At 36.6% G+C, this 17,797-nt stretch overlaps 1 protein-coding gene across 1 annotated transcript; it reads right to left on the bottom strand.

Moving 5' to 3' along the window:
- Window positions 1-8,462: 8,462 nt before the first annotated feature.
- LOC130471527 (calcium-dependent protein kinase 27-like) lies at window positions 8,463-17,513 on the bottom strand. Its single transcript, XM_056841715.1, has 3 exons — window positions 17,346-17,513; window positions 15,600-15,690; window positions 8,463-8,749 (listed from the first exon to the last, which is right to left on the bottom strand). The coding sequence occupies exons 1-3, from the start codon at window positions 17,511-17,513 to the stop codon at window positions 8,463-8,465; spliced, it is 546 nt and encodes a 181-aa protein (XP_056697693.1).
- Between the last annotated feature and the right edge of the window lie 284 nt (window positions 17,514-17,797).

Here is a 17,797-nt window from a genome sequence, read left to right as displayed (position 1 = left end):
GACAAATTTTCTTGAATGGGAAGCTAAGCTAGTTGAAATAGTCAAACTCAATGGACTTGAGTATGTACTGTCACATCCCATGCCAAGCTACTATGCCAGAGACATGACCCCTGAGAGGTTTTACGCCTGGGATGCGGATCTCAAAAAGGTTATGAGTCTCATGCTGAACAATATCCCTGATGATTGGGCTAGAAGGTTTGTAGCCTATGAACCTTTTACGCTCATCAAGAATCTGAGGGATATCTGTCGTGGAAGTACGGAGGACAGGGACCTGAACGTCCATGAGTTGATTGAATCAATGTCTGGTCTAAAGGTTAGTTCTCCCAACAGGTGTTATAGGATGGAGGTCCAAGAAACACATGTTCAGCTCCTTCGCACTAAACAAAGGGTAGGCGTCCCACTGAGGTTCCATGTGGATCTTATGTGTTCATATTTTGATCGCCTAAGTCTACTAGGAACACCAATAAGCGAAAGGATGGCAGTCTCTGTCTTGCTCAATTCACTACACAGTGGGTTTGGTCGCTTCAAGCAACTATACCTAAGTGAACCAAGAGAAGAAACAGTTGCAGAATTTATTCACCTTGTCAGAAAGGCTGAAATAGTACTGGACTGTGAAGCCAAAGATTTACTCAAGGCTAGAAAGAGACCATTCAAGAAAGGTGGAAAGTCCAAGGGCAATGCTAAATCAAAGCAGGACAAGTCCACATCAAGCTGTCTTTATTGTGATGGAATAGGCCATTACAAAAGAGAATGTCCAAAGCTAAAGGAAGATCAGAAGAACGGAACAGTCGTTCCATCTTCAGGTATTTTCGTTATAGACTGTATACTTGCTAATTCAACTTCTTGGGTATTAGATACAGGTTGTGGCTCACACTTATGTTCCAATCCACAGGGACTAAGAAGAAGTAGAAAGTTAAGCAAGGGTGAAGTCGACCTACGAGTGGGAAATGGAGCACGGATTGCTGCATTAGCTGTAGGAACTTACTATTTGTCGTTGCCCTCCGGGCTAGTTTTGGAACTGGAAGAATGTTTCCATGTGCCAAGTCTTACTAAAAACATCATTTCAGTTTCTTGCTTAGATGCTAAGGGATTTTCCTTTATAATAAAAGACAATAGTTGTTCGTTTTATTTTAAAGAGATGTTTTTTGGATCTGCGAGATTAGTCAATGGACTTTATTTATTAGATCACGACAAACAAGTATATAACATAAATACCAAAAAGGCCAAAAAGGATGATTCAGATCTCACCTATCTGTGGCATTGTCGATTAGGCCATATAAACTTGAAACGCTTAGAAAGACTTCAAAGGGAAGGAATTCTAGAACCATTTAACTTAGAGGATTATGGTAAATGCGAATCATGTTTACTTGGCAAAATGACAAAGCAACCTTTCTCTAAAGTTGGAGAAAGAGCAAATGAACTATTGGGTTTAATCCATACAGATGTATGTGGACCAATGAGTACAAATGCTAGAGGTGGTTTCAGCTACTTTATCACTTTCACTGATGACTTCAGTAGGTATGGTTATGTCTACCTAATGAAGCATAAGTCTGAATCCTTTGACAAATTCAAGGAATTTCAGAGTGAAGTAGAGAATCAATTAGGCAAGAAGATCAAGGCACTGCGGTCTGATAGAGGCGGTGAATATCTGAGCTATGAATTTGATGACCATCTGAAAGAATGTGGAATTCTATCAGAATTGACTCCTCCTGGAACACCACAATGGAACGGTGTGTCAGAACGGAGGAACAGAACCTTGCTAGACATGGTCAGGTCAATGATGGGTCAGGCCGAACTTCCATTAGAATTTTGGGGACATGCACTAAATACAGCTGCACTCACTATAAATAGAGCTCCGTCTAAAGCTGTCGAAAAGACTCCATACGAATTATGGTTTGGAAAGCCTCCAAATGTGTCTTTTCTTAAGATTTGGGGATGTGAAGTATACGTCAAACGATTAATTTCAGACAAACTTCATCCAAAATCTGACAAATGTATCCTTGTGGGCTATCCAAAGGAAACAAAGGGGTATTACTTCTACAATACATCTGAGAACAAAGTGTTTGTTGCTCGAGATGGTGTCTTTTTGGAGAAGGATCACATTTCCAAAATGACAAGTGGGAGAAAAGTAGACCTCGAAGAAATTCGAGTCGAACAACAAACTCTAGAGAATGCTCAAGATGACATTCAGGATGAAACTCAGAGATCTTTAGAAGAATCTGGTGAGAATCATGGTCAATCTAGAAATGTTACCCCGCGTAGATCGCAAAGATATAGATCTCAACCGGAAAGGTACTTGGGTATTTTGGCGAACGAGAGCTATGACGTTCTATTACTTGAAAGTGATGAACCTGCGACTTACAAGCAAGCTATGACGAGCCCTAGCTCCAAGCAATGGCAAGAAGCCATGCAATCTGAATTAGACTCCATGTCTGAAAACCAAGTATGGGATTTGGTCGATTTGCCAGATGGCTACCAAGCCATTGGAAGCAAATGGGTTTTCAAACTGAAAAAGGACAAGGATGGGAAACTTGAAGTTTTCAAAGCTAGATTGTTTGCAAAAGGTTACAGGCAAGTCCACGGTGTGGATTACGATGAAACCTTTTCACCAGTTGCAATGCTAAAGTCTATTCGAATAATGTTAGCAATCGCTGCATATTACGATTACGAAATATGGCAGATGGATGTCAAAACTGCTTTCTTAAACGGCGTTTTAACAGAAACTGTGTTTATGACACAACCTGAAGGTTTTGAGGATCCAAAGAATGCTAAAAAGGTATGCAAGCTAAAGAAATCAATCTACGGATTGAAGCAGGCATCCAGGAGCTGGAATATACGTTTTGATGAAGCAGTCAGTGACTTTGGTTTCATCAAGAACGCGGACGAATCTTGTGTATACAAGAAGGTCAGTGGGAGCAAAATTGCTTTCCTAGTATTATATGTCGACGACATATTGCTTATCGGAAATGACATTCCTATGTTGAACTCTGTCAAGATTTGGCTTGGGAAATGTTTTTCGATGAAGGATCTAGGAGAAGCACAGTACATATTGGGCATCAAGATTTACAGAGATAGATCTAAAAAGATGATTGGACTTAGTCAAAGCACTTATATCAATAAGGTGCTTGATAGGTTCAAGATGGCGGACTCCAAGCGAGGCTACCTACCCATGTCTCATGGAATGACTCTAAGCAAGACTCAGTGCCCAAAAACACTTGATGAGCGTAGACGAATGAATGGGATTCCATATGCATCATTGATTGGTTCAATAATGTATGCTATGATATGTACACGCCCGGATGTTGCGTACGCACTCAGTGCTACGAGCAGATACCAGTCAGACCCAGGAGAGGCGCATTGGACTGCTGCCAAGAATATTCTGAAGTACCTGAAAAGGCACAAAGATGACTTCCTGGTCTATGGTGGAGATGATGAATTAATTGTTAAAGGCTATACGGACGCAAGTTTCCAAACCGACAAAGATGATTTCAGATCACAGTCTGGGTTTGTCTTCTGCCTCAACGGAGGAGCAGTAAGCTGGAAAAGTGCTAAGCAAAGCACCATTGCGGATTCTACAACTGAAGCGGAGTACATTGCTGCACATGAAGCAGCAAAGGAAGCTATATGGCTAAGGAAGTTCATAGGAGAACTTGGTGTAGTCCCCTCCATTAAAGGACCAATAGCCCTGTATTGTGATAATAACGGAGCTATTGCACAGGCAAAAGAGCCTAGACACCACCAGAGAGTCAAGCATGTACTTCGTAGATTTCACCTTCTACGAGAGTTCGTTGAAAGAAAAGAAGTCGAGATAAGCAAAATTGGAACTGATGACAACATATCAGATCCATTAACTAAACCTCTGCCGCAAGCGAAGCACAACTCGCACACTGCAGCTATGGGAATCAAGCATATTGGAGAATGGCTTTGATGTCTCTGTTTAATGTTTTAAAGTTTTAGAGTTTAAATCTTTGTAAAACATTATTGGTTAATCATTCACAATAAATGAAAGGAATTCATTTTTCCATTTAATTTGTGGCTTATTAAATGATGAGTCCCTCCAATTTGACGATATATTCAAGATAGACTGTCAGGACCAGTCCTGTGACTAAGAAATGTCTATCAAGTGAACTTGAATGTCAAAGGTTGAAAATGGTCCCTAATCGGAGTTTTCTATAAAATTGGACGCATAGAAAACGTTAGACGATTAGAATGCAAGATGACTAGTAGTTCTGTTTCTTGAACTATGTGGACATGGCAATGTCATAATCATTTGCATAGATACTTACTTTGGGAAGACTAGTATCGGACAAGACCTATGAAACTTTACTGTAAGAGATGAAAGTCTGTCATAAGTAAATTTCATTAAATTATTAGACACTAAATCCTCAATGCCTGAGTGATTTGAGATTACTTGTTTGAGAACTAGTTGCTTTGACGTTGACCAACCGTCGCACCGTAAAAGGAGGCTATAAAGGCAACGCTCAGGTAATCACCTATCAAACGAAGTCTAATCTCAAGATCGCAAGATTGGGATTGTCCTCCCATAAATCGGGATGAGATGCTTAAAAGTTGTACAAGGCCACTCGGAGAGCTAGAAACTGTGAAATGCATGGCCGTGCTCGGATGAATCATAGGCTATGATTATCTGTTTATTTGATCAGTTGAACTCTGAAACCGAGGAACACCTCTGGACATAATAAGGATGACAACTCTTACCTTATGTTCAAGAGCAAGCATCGAGCGACAAAGGAATTAGGAAATGCACACTTGTCCCTAAGGACAAGTGGGAGACTGAAGGAAATAATGCCCTTGGTCCAAGTATGCATTCTATGTTAAGTCTAATAAATGCGGTTCAGTATTAATTGACAAGTTAATAATTCAGTGAGATCAAGTGAGCTGAATGCCTAGCTAGAGGCCGCTTCAGTTCAAGTGGAATTAATGATATTAATCCACAGCTTACTCTTGACTGAACCCGTAGGGTCACACAAATAGTACGTAAACGGATCAAGTATCTAATGGCATTAGATACTCTATCTATGAATATTCGGAACCGACGGATCTTGGTTTCAGTGGGAGCTAAGATCGTCACAGGCAAGAAATGAATACTCCGGAAACGATGATATTGCCGGAAACGGAAATATGGATCGTATCGGAAATATAAATATTATCCAAGTCGTAGATGTTGCCGGAAACGGAAACATGGTACGTATCGGAAAATATTATCGGAAATGGAAATATTGCCAGAATCGGAAATATTGCCGGAAACGGAAATATTGTCAGAATCGGAAATATTACCGGAATCGGAAAATTTAATCGGAAGCGCATCGTACGAATAAGCATCGGACGAGGCCTGCCGGACGAGGCCCAGCACGAAGCCAGGCCATCGCCCAGCAAGCCAAGCGCGCCGCACAAACAGCAAGGCCAGGCCCAGCAGGCTGCGCGCAGCGCGCACAGCGCGCACAGCACGCGCAGCGCACAGCGCGCACAGCGCGCGCAGCGCACAGCGCGCAGCGCGCGCGGGCGCTGAGTGGGCTGCTGCTCGCGCGCACGCATGAGGCCCATCGTGGCTGTCGTGCGTGTGTGTGCAAGTGTTTGTGTTCGTGCACGTTTCCTAAAACATGCAGAGTTCGGTTAATGATTAAATTCCTAATTCTATTTGATAAATTAATTAAATTAGAGTTCTTGTAGGATTCTAGGTTTGATTAATTTGTATCTGAATAGGATTTCGATTCCCTTTCCATACCGCTATAAATATGAGGCTAGGGCTCACAATTTATAACACAAGTTTCAAAGTATTCAAAGTGAGTTTTTGAGAGAAAAATTCAGTCACACATTTGCCTATAAAGTGCCGAAAATAATAGTACCTTAAGGGCGATTCTAGTTGGTCAATCTTAAGGCGGATCCGGACGTGCTGTGGACTATCTACGGAGGGACGACACTTGGAGTCCTAAAGACTTGTTCTTGTTCGGTTCGGGCGCAGCTAGGGAAGGCACGCAACAAAGAGTATGCATCTATTCTATGCTAAATGATTATGTGTAAATAATATGTTTTCCTGGGTTTATGGTTTTTCCGCATGATTTATGAATTGTCATATGTATCATAACCTAACACATTCTACCCTCTATCTTATTCTGAGCATATTATGAGTTCCTAATTCGTTTTATTCGAGTGCACGTTAAAACGAGTTGCTGTGTAAAATCTTTGGGGGCAACGCCTATTACGATTGCATCATAGTCGGGGCAAATTTTGCTTCTAAGACAGTGTTTCATAACACGTCACAGCTTTATTCACATCAAATATTCGGCCCACATTTTATTCTCATTTTCGAATTTTACAATATTCCTCCCACAGTTATCTCGTACGTCAACTGCAGGGAAGTTTCGACGTCAATCACGACTCTTAGCAGATTCATCAGTGTTATCAGAGCTCATCTTGCTAGGATATTAAATGCAGACCAGTGAAATGGAAAAGGGTAAAGTTTGCCCTTTTATTTATGAAGAATGTTACTTCAATATTTTGTGACTTGTAATTAATGTATTTTATGATTTCATTGAAGCATTATGCTATTACCAAATGTTACTGTTCTGTTGAAGATTGATTAGTCGCTTTTGATTCGGTTTATACTATGATTATCATTTCAGTTTAATATTATTGAATTATTTTGCTATATTGGTATGTGTATTCCCCCCTCTTGTTATATACTCCTTATATCTCTTAATATTTGACCTGTTTTGATCGGACACGTTTGTCACTGTACAACTTTAACCACCAATTTCTCTACCTACATATTATAAAAACTTATAACAATATTAATATTTTGAAAATATATATTAAGATGAAGGCAAATTTGTTAAAAAGGACCTTTTATAACCCAAATTTTGCGAGAAAGGACCTTATATAATTTTTTTTGTGAAATAACACCTTAATGTAAATATTTTTGCGAGAAAGGACCTTATATAATTTATTTTTTGTGAAATCACACGTTAATGTAATTTTTTTTTGCGAAAGACAACCAAAAGTAAATTTCCGGCATTGACTGAGCTTTTCCGGCCATTGACTTGCACGTGAGAAGCACGTGTGGCATTATTTTGCTTATCACACCCAATTTTCCTCCAAAATTCTAAGCTTTAAAACATAAAGTTGAAAAAAAAAAACCGAAATAAAATCAAGTTTGAAAATTCAAGAGTCGGGAAAATCATTGTCTTTAGCTAACGTAAGCCACACGTGCTGCTCACGTGCAAGTTAATGGCCGGAAAAGCTCAGTCAATGCTAGAAACTTTCCTTAGGTCCTTTCTCGCAAAAAAAATTACTTTAAGGTGTGTTTTCACAAAAAAAATTATATAAGGTCCTTTCTTGCAAAATTTGAGTTATAAAAGGTCCTTTTTGGCAAATTTGCCAAAAATGAAACTAACAATATAATACATCTAAACAACTACACCGTATAACTTATCACAAAAATTCTTCAAAATCTTTGTTAATATATTATAAATTAATTAAAAAATATAAAATGAGTTCATGATATGATATAACAGCTATGTTTAATAGAAAGATAAACTTAGTGTCTCATGATAAGATAAAGATACATATTTATCATTTAAAAAAAACAAAGTAAAAATTAAAAGATAATTTCAAGAACAATTGAATTAGGGATGAGAAAATCCGGAAATATCATATTTAGTATTTCAGATTTTTTTAATAAAAAAAACCGTGCATCGCACGGGCTTCCAAACTAGTTATTCTTATTTTTATAGTAATTGTTTTACAGTTAAAATTACATTTCTATATGATATATTTTTTTACTCTTTGGATAGAATAATTATTCTTATCGAAAAGACTATATATTTTTTTTTTTCATAGTTACTATTATGTAGATATAGTTACTTTACAAAACCTATAGTTTCTATAATAGAAGACGTCGATTACCCGGTTCACGTTAATTTACAAAAACACCCTGCTCCATGCTAATTATAGCGTGGACCAGGTTCATTGAAGTGGGATTGCATACGCATAGCGTGAATATAACACTAGTACTCCCTCCGTCCCGGAATACTTGACTTGTTTTCCTTATCGGGTCGTCCCTTAATACTTGACCTATTTTTAAAAATGGAAATATTCTAACGATATTATATTATTTCTCACTCCACCCCTATTAACCCACCTACCCTCTACTCCATACAAAAAATAATTAAAAATTCAACCCCTACTCTCCCCCAACCCTACCCCTTTACACATTTTCCACCAACTACATTAAAATAATACCCCACTATCAACTACTACCTATTAAATTAAATAAGTCAATTCAAATCTCTTAAACTCTGTGCCGGTCAAATCGGGTCAAATATTCCGGGACGGAGGGAGTAAAATTAAAGTGAACATCAATATTTGTTTTCTTTTCAAAATGGATTTATTCATTTATTCAACAACCAAGATAACAACGATGACCTCGAAGAGTGAAAGTAGCCTCAATAATACGGTGGCAGTGGTGGAGCTGATGGTAAAACAGTAGGAGGGCGTGGTGAATGTTGTTGACGCGAAGGCGGTGGCTGACAATTATGAGGTGGTGGTGGATCTAGTGTTGGAGCAGGCGGCATGAAGTGAATAGGCACGTTAGGCATAGGAGGCGACGGCGCGGTCGGACGTGGTCTTCTCGGGGCCCTTATTAAAGAAGCTGGTAGTTGCTGAGTTTCTTTAGTTGCTGCAACACCAATATTAGTGAATTTTATTTGAGGAACAAGTAGTCCATTCAACACTAAAATAGCAAGCAATAACCAAATATTCACAAACATTTTTGGTAGTGAGTTGATTATCTGAATTTCAAACGTTCAATCCATATTTTTTTTATAGGAAGTCTGTAATGGACCGTCATATATACTTCCTCCGTCTTTTAATACTCGCAATGTTTGGATTTTTGCCACTATTCATATAATATACTTTGACTATTCGTAGTGTTTTTTATATAAGATAAAACATAGTCATGTGGGATCTTGTTAGATTCGTCTCAATGTGTATTTTCAAAATATCAAATTTTTATAATTTTTGCATAAAGAGAATTTAAGATATAAATGATCAAAGTTGTGCATCGGCATGCGTGAAACTAACAAACGTTGCGAGTATTAAAAGACGGAGGAAGTATAAGACTAACTATTTAATAACAATGTGTAATTATTTTATTAGCAAATATAAATTATAACTGTTAGGTGAAAAGTTATACTTATACATAAAACTTTTATATACTCCGTATAATTTTTTATATTTCTTATCATATTTTTTTTATATTGAATGTGTTTATATCAACTGCCAGCTAATACGCTTCATTACTTCCTTACTTCAATATGGTATTAGGTGGTAATTAGGTGTCGATTTTGAATGGTGGGATTATTTAATTTATTGCATTCAGTGATCGTATTACAATTGTTTAAGGTGCACTAGTGGCGACGGACGTTTGTATCAACATGTATTAGGTGGTAACTCTACTATGTACGTACACGTATTTTTTATTGGAAATTTTTCCTTAAAAAAATGTATTTTTTATTGGAAATTCTGTTATATGACAAATTGCACATCCGTATTATATGGATATTGGGATATGACTTTAAGCCACTGTGTTTTATAGCACCAATTTCACATCCATACGTATGACTTTAAAATCAATTAAATAAACAAGGGTTTAATACAGTGGATGCAGGGGTGTCAAATCGGGTCATCGGTTCGGTTTCGGTTCGGGTTCATTAGTTCGGATTGAAACTGGTTCATTTTGCTATCGGTTCATTTCGGTTCGGTTTGAAAAATTAACGGTTTGGTTCGGGTTCGGATTCGGGTTATGTGGTACGGGTTTATATCGGGTCGGGTTCATATCGGGTCGGGTTCATGTCAGTTCGGATCTTATTTGGTCGGGTCATAAACGGGTTAAGTCGGGTTCATATCGGTCCAGGTTCATATCGGTTCGGGTTATAATCGGATCGGGTTCATATCGGGTTGGGTCGGGTCAGATTGTAGTCGGGTCAGGTCAATTCGGTTCGGTTTGTTAACGGGGTTAGCCGGATTGTATTTGGGTCAGGTTCATATCGGGTCGGGTTCATGTTTAGTCAGATCAATTCGGACACAAATTACAAACAATGTCGGGTTATTACTAAAATCACAATTTTCAATACGTTTAATTATATTACAATATGTACATTATTAAAGCAAAGTGAAAGGTAAAAGATGCCATATAATTTGATTACGTGATTTATAACTAATGTTATTTTCTTTTTTGACGAACAACTAATGTAGTAATTTTCACTATCCAATTAATTTCATAAACTTATTTAAGAAAAGTCAGTCAATGTCTTTTATTATGTCCTGTAATGTTAACCAATCATATTATTCAAATGGAATCAAAATCGTCTATGCCCTTCCCCACCATGCCATAGTATTACGAATACAACAATAACAATATCAATAGTAGCCAATTTTTTAACAATTCAAATCAATTTCCATTTGCTGTAAGTAATCTGAAAGGGGTGAATAATCCTAATGTTTTTTTTAATGGAGCACCTGCAAAGTCAAATCTAGAAACACTCATGTTACAATCATATTTGATATTGCGGGTTATAAACGGTTTGAATTAAACGGGTTACGGGTTGTAAACGGTTCGGGTTCTAAATGGTCCGGATTGTAAACGGTCCGGGTTGAAACAGTTCGAGTTGTAAACGGTCCGGGTTGAAACAGTTCTGGTTGTAAACGGTTCGGGTTGAAACAGTTCGGGATTGAAACGGGTTTTTTCTGGGTTGAAACTGTTTGGGTTAAAATAAATCGGGTCATTAACGGTTTTCGGGTCCATTCGGTTCGGGTAGAAACGGTTTGGGTTGACGCATGGCGGTTTGTTATCGGGTATCGCGTCTTAATCGATTTAATAGGATTCGGGTTGAATGTTATCGGTTCGGTTATTTTTCGGGTTTCAACTAACGGGTTATTAACGGTTCAAGTTCTTAACGATTCGGATTAACCAAACAGGTTCAACGGTTAGGGTTGAGATTTGACGGCCCTATGTGGATGTCATTAATGTTATTAAACTTTTGACATTAGGGCTGAACAAATAACCGGTCGACCAAATTTATGACTAGGTCCAAAAGTCTTGAAATATCTGATGTCTTCAATTGCATTTGGATAATTTCGATTGTATATATACTCCATTTTCATTCGACTGATTCATAATGATTTTTTAGTTTTTCGAATTAGTATAGTACCCGTGCGATGCACGGTTTATCATATGAATATTAAACTTAGAGCTGATCATCATGGGTCCAGCCCGATCCGACCCGAAAATTTGCGTGTTTTGGGCAGAATATTTCGGCCCGCTTTTTGGGCCAAGCCCGGCCCGAACGTTTTAAAAAAAATCGGGCTTTGGACAACGTAAAACAACAATTTTAGTTATAAATTTGGCCCGCCCCGAAAATGACCCAAAAAGCCCGCAAATTTTGTCCCGAAATAACGGGTTTTGGGGACAAAAAAATGGCCTGAAGCTTGGCCCGGTCCGACATAATTGGCAGAATTTTAATCGCTCGGCCCGGCCCGAACCCGGTCCGGCCCGCCATTTGATCAGGCCTAATTAAACTTGCATATCTAAACTACAGTTATAGACAATTATCATTAAAATAGAGCTTATAGATAATCTTCTTATTAAAATTAATAATGGATAGACTGTTACTGCCCCATTTCGTGCGTTATTTATTTACAAATTTGAAAAAAGAAAGAGTACGTAAATAAATTTACTTTCTTCCCTTTTCATCTCTTGTTTCAAGCATAAAGTTATACTCATCTGCTCTTTACTTCAATCGTATTATACCCACTGAATACTCCCCTCATCATCTAAATCATTACCCAAATCATTTAACACCAACCCCCACCAAATACTTTAATCAGCTAGAGATAACTTCGAATCGGGGTGGGGTTGGTCCCTAAATTCTCGCATCCTCTGCCCGCCACCATGACATGTACGATACTCATACCCGTCCCAATCCCCGCCTCGCGGACGATAAATAAGTTTATCCTCGCTTCATAACCGTTCGTGTATCCACACCCGCCTCAAACCTAACTTTAGACCTTGGGGAGGAGCTAGTGTTTAAGATGTGGGGCCATTTAACCCCTTTTGAATGTAGATATTTGATAAATTTTTAAAAAAATCAGAAATAGTTTTTCAATAATAAAATCAAATTTGGCAATTTGCACCTACTAAAATAATTTTGTTTCTATCCACTACTATATTATTTTTGATACGCCACTGCCTACACCCGACATTAATTTCTTTTGTAAGAGAATTTTGAATTTTAAAACTCTTTTCTAGAGTATTTGGATATTTGGTTGTCTGATTAGAGTAATCGAGTACATAAACTAAACATTATCATATATAGGCTAGTAGTAAAAAAATATTCAAAATATTCGTAATCAATTAGATAAGCGATGACATATGAAATATAAAATCCATCATAATCGCACTGTTACCCTGCAACAGATATATCAAATGATTTATGTCCATCACCACCACTTTCCTTCATATTACCCACCACCTTTTAATTCTTTTTATTTTATTTTTATCTAAATCACCTTTTAATTATATATTAACCTTTTATAGTTTTGCTATTTAAAAATTATTCTTAAACTACAAATTAAATTAATATTTAGAATGAGTAAATATGTGTCGCATGTGAGTTTGGAACCTTCTTTATTATTATATTGACAAATATTTTATCCCTATATTTCTCATTTTCCCCTCTAGCTAGCATAGATGTGAGACAAACATTCTTTAAACTCATCGTTTCTACAATTGCCTCCGCTAATGCACTTAAGATCCGCTTTATGTTTTAGTCATTTCCTAAAAGTTCTTTCCACTATGGATTGCTCCATTTTAGGCATGTAAATTTTATACTCATAACCTCATTTTCCCCACCACTACATACAACTTACAATATTTTATAATAGGAGTACGTCAACCACAAATTATTCACTCACAATACTTTAATAATGCCTCCGTTCCGGAAATATCACACCATTTGTTTTTGACACTATTTTTTTTTTTTTGGTGTTAACACCCGGTTCATCCGGATTCGGGGCGAGTTCTGGGTGGATAGGTTCCAGGCCCCTCCCAATTGTTGTTGCGGGGGATCGAACACGAGTTCTCCCTACCAAGTTCAGCCCCAATCACCACTGAACCAACAAGTAATTGGTGTTTTTTACACTATACACACTACGACTTTGATCATTTTTTGTCATTCGTACGTAAGGAAATTTTAGTCATGTGGGGCCATGTTAGATTCGTATTGATATATATTTTCTAAATATTATTTTTTTATAATTTTTACTTGCACACGATTTGAGATATTAAGAATCAAAGTAATGGTTAGAGGATTAAAAGTCAACCATGGTGCGATATTTCCGGAACGGAAGAAGTATTAGATTTCACCCACTTGCATTGTTGATTTAATTAGGCTCCATTCATTCAACTTATTTTGTCTGAACTTATATTATCTAAACTTATATTAACTCATCTAAATTTAAGTAAACTTATGTGAACTCACTAAACTTATCTAAACTATATGAACTCATCTAAATTTAAGTGAACTTATTTGAACTCACTAAACTTATCTGAACTGAAAAAAACTTATTTTGTCTGAAATAAAATTATGTGTTTGAAAATGTATGATTTTTTTATGAATTTATCTAAACTTATCTGAACTTATATTATCTAAAATAAGTCAAATAAAACATAGCCTTATAGTCACTCATTTTCCTATTTGTTACCGGCACATATATATCATCACATACTCACCGAAGTTCTTTAATTATGGTGCAAATAGATAACGTAAATAGTTAACGTAAAGATCATTCGAGAATGGAGCTAGGAATACGTACTATGTCTAATTCAACTAAAAGTATGTACTGATTGAAGAAAAATGTAAATTGAGTTAGATAAATCTGTTGGTCCTTGTAAATAAATAAACATACTTCATTTATTTTAAAAAAATTTATACGGCCACATGCCATAATAAATGGAGTTGTTTATTATTCCGTAATAATTTTTCTATATCCATACAATATATTAAAAGGCGTTTTTGAAATGTTAACATGCCACGTGGCGCTCTCCCTAAATCCATAAATCCATGCTATCAATCCACTTTCATTTAAAAAATATGGTTTGGATAAGATTCGAACCTATGGCCTCAAGTTTCAACATTAGATCATCATCCACTTGAGCTATAACCTTTTATATGTTATCTTTGTAAAACTAATATTAATATATACGTACAGAAAAAAATGAAAAAAATCCAGAATAATTTCATTAAAAGAATATAATAATTAATTGTTGTTCACATACTAATCCGGGGCATCGCCCGGGCCCAAATACTAGTTTTTTTTTTATTAAATGGAGTAAATATAAAGTAGTGAGACTTTTAGTTTTAGAAAAAAATAGTAGAGATAGAATATTTTTTTTGGTAAATAAGAGATAGAATATTTAACATAATATATAACATTTAATTATGGTGCAAATAGTTAACGTAAAGATCATTGAGAATAGGAAGTAAAATACGAAGTATGTCTAATTTAATTAAAAGTATATATTGATTTAAGGAAAATGTAAACTAGGTTAGATAATATGTTGTCCTTGCAAATAAATAAACATACTCCATTTGGTTCAAAATAATTTACACAATCACATGTCATAATAATAGAGTATGTTTATATTCCAATAATTATTTCATTTTTTTTATATAATCGGGTAACATATAAAGTAGTCATACTTTTAGTTTTAGGAAAAATAGCAGAGATATAATATTTTTATATTTGGTAAATAAGAGATAGAATATTTAACATAATATATGAATGTAAGAATAACAATAAATTGGTGATTTAAATTTTTACGTAAATTTTTTAGTATATTTATTACTAACAGAATATTTAACAGCAGTGAATAATATTTTCATGGTGCATATTTTTTCATAAATAAGACAAAGTAAATTTAGATTACTTATTTTAATTATTTTTTATATTAAAAGAGAGGCGAATCATAAGGTGACATTTGTTATCACCACATTGATTTCTTCTCTTTTAGTATAATATACAGATAGATAGATACCTGACATATCTGGATTTTCAATTTTAAAACATTTAAATTGAAACCTTATATATTCACTTTTCCAAATTTGAGGATATAATAAAATCCGTAAAAATTCGATACTCGGCTTAGCCGCCTATACCTGCGAATTTGGGATTATCTATCGCCTACATTAATGGTTGTTGGCTCATGACTTTCCCCTTTATTATCGGGGTTAGGTGGAAAAGAAGAAATGCATGTATTTTTCAAGGGAAAACATGAAAGCTAGTGTGTGTATTCGCTAGTAATGACAATTCAATCTTGATCCGGTCCGAATTCGACCCGATGCGAAGAAAAGTTTTCTATCCGTATCCGAAATAGAAAAATTCCAAATCTAAAGAAGGTAAATGTGCGTGTCTTCGTTTAATAATTAGTTTAGCATACGAGAATGCTTCAACCCACCTGTTGAAGTAGTCAATTGCAACGAAAACGTATTCGTGTCTCCCATCAACAAACATAACAACTTTACCAATTATATCGATACCCGGGGTGGAGAACGACCAAGAGGAGGTAATAGTGTATAACTCCAATGGAGGTAGGTGATTAAGATTGCTGATTATCTGACATTTTGGGTAGGTTTTAACAATGTGGTAACAATAATCAGTTACCATTGCAGTCTAGTATTAGCATTAACGCGATATTTTCCTGGCTAACATTCGTCTGTTCATGTGTGGCCCCCCGATACCATTATTGTAACACCATAATAATTTATTGCTTTTATAAAATTATTTTCTCACATAAATAAAGGAACTACTAAAATATATTACCGCCACCGTGATAACGGCTAAGGCTAGTACCAGAATTACGCAACGGAACCAGACTTATAAGTCCGCTATGCCTTATTATTATTACGACTTGCCTATGGTTAAACATTCTATTTGGAACCGGGTTTTGAAGCACGCTTTTGACTATTGTCCGATGCGATTTACTGTTAATCAAATAACATAATAGAGGAATAATCCCAAATGCCAGAATCCATGTATAAAAGTATAGTTTAAGCATAACATACATTTGTAGCGTGTATTCCCGTATAGTCTACGAACACGATCGAGAACTCCAATTGTAGTTCCTCTACTTGGTCCACCGACAGTGCAGATCCGCCTTGAGGTTGATAGCTTAGTTCTCTTTCAAGGTATTTTTGACTTTTGGGAAGAACACAGTTTGGAGGCAAGGACAAAATTAGGATTCTCACTTTGATGCCTAGGGTTAGTGTAATGTGTGTAGTGTAAGAAAACATGTGCATATAACCTAAGAGATGAGCAAGCCAACCGACCAAGATAGCCGGCCAGCAAGCCCACGCGAGGTGAGCCAGGACACTGGGCAGTGGGCCGCGCCCTTTCCAACGTTGCAGCTGCTGCCTTGTTGCCTTCGGCCCGCGCGGACGAGCAAACATGCAACAGGCCAACGATGGGCTTGCCGAACTGTTGTGTTGCTCGCTTGCTCGCTGCTATGTACTTGCGGCATTGGCCTCGAGTTCGTCGTGCACTGGGCACTTGGGATGCACTTCGTCTTGCGTCTAAATTGGTCGACAATTGATTTATCGTATAGTACGATACGATCCAACGTCGTACGATACGATTATTCTTTTCGCCTGGCTTACGAATATATGAAATACGATTTACGATTCAACGTGTAATCGTATAATTATTTTTTTCGAACTAATTTCCCGAAAATCCATTAAATGAATTTTCGATGCATTTAATCCGACGATCTGTTTTATGTCATTGGTGTGACCTTGTACGTTCAGTCAAGCGTAAGCTGTGAGCCTAATAAGGATTAGAAGTCACTAATCGGAAACATTGCTTCAGCTAGCTGTTCCGATCACTTAATCTTACTGAATTAATTTTTCGTAATTAATCTAAACCTTGGTATTAGACTAATGCACATTGGATGAATGACACATTTTCTTCAGTGTCTCACTTGCCCTTTAGACAAGTGTGCATTCGCATTCCTTTGTCGCTTAGTGTTACTTTCTGAACATAAGGTAAGATCCAAGCCATCCTTATTAGGTCCAGAAGTGTTTCTCGGATTATTGAGTTCAACTGTTAAACTTTTATAGAAGGTTAAGCCTTAACCATTCTGAGCACGTCCATGCATTTTCACAGTATCTATCTCTCCAAGATGCCTTGTTACACAACAACACCATATCCTATCAATGATAGGAGGACAATCCAATCTTATAATCTATGAATACTTACTTTGGTTCATAATGCACCTGAATACTGCTTTTATAGTCTCCTTTTACGCTGTGATGTTTAGCAAGCATCACAGCGAAACAAGCAATCATAATTCCTTGATTATAAGGATCAACAAAACCCTCCGGTTGCATCATAAATACAATTTCTCTAAGAACACCATTAAAGAAGGCAGTTTTGACATCCATTTTCCATATTTCATAGTCATAAAATGCGGCAATCCAAAGGATTATCCGAATAGACTTAAGCATTACAACTGGAGAAAAGGTTTCATCGTAGTCAACGCCGTGAACTTTTCTGTAAACGTTTGCTACCAATATAGCTTTGTATATGTATATAATTCCATATTTGTCTTTCTTCAATTTGAAGACCCATTTTCTTCCGATAGGTTGAAACCCATCCGACAAATCAACCAAATCCCATACTTGATTTTCGTACATGGAGTCTATTTCAAGTTTCATGGCGTCTAACC

Source organism: Spinacia oleracea, chromosome 4 (assembly GCF_020520425.1).
Source record: "Spinacia oleracea cultivar Varoflay chromosome 4, BTI_SOV_V1, whole genome shotgun sequence".
In the NCBI taxonomy this organism is placed as follows: Eukaryota; Viridiplantae; Streptophyta; class Magnoliopsida; order Caryophyllales; family Amaranthaceae; genus Spinacia; species Spinacia oleracea.
Note: the sequence above shows the minus strand (reverse complement) of the source record. Positions and strands in the feature narration are given on the sequence as shown.

Coding starts and splice junctions, on each gene's coding strand:
- LOC130471527 (XM_056841715.1), bottom strand. CDS start 17,513: ATGGATGTCAAAACTGCCTTCTTTAATGGTGTTCTTAGAGAAATTGTA. Junction 15,691..17,345: donor ACTATAAAAGCAGTATTCAG/GTGCATTATGAA, acceptor CCAAAATGTCAG/ATAATCAGCAATCTTAATCA. Junction 8,750..15,599: donor CCCGGGTATCGATATAATTG/GTAAAGTTGTTA, acceptor TTGCTATTTTAG/TGTTGAATGGACTACTTGTT.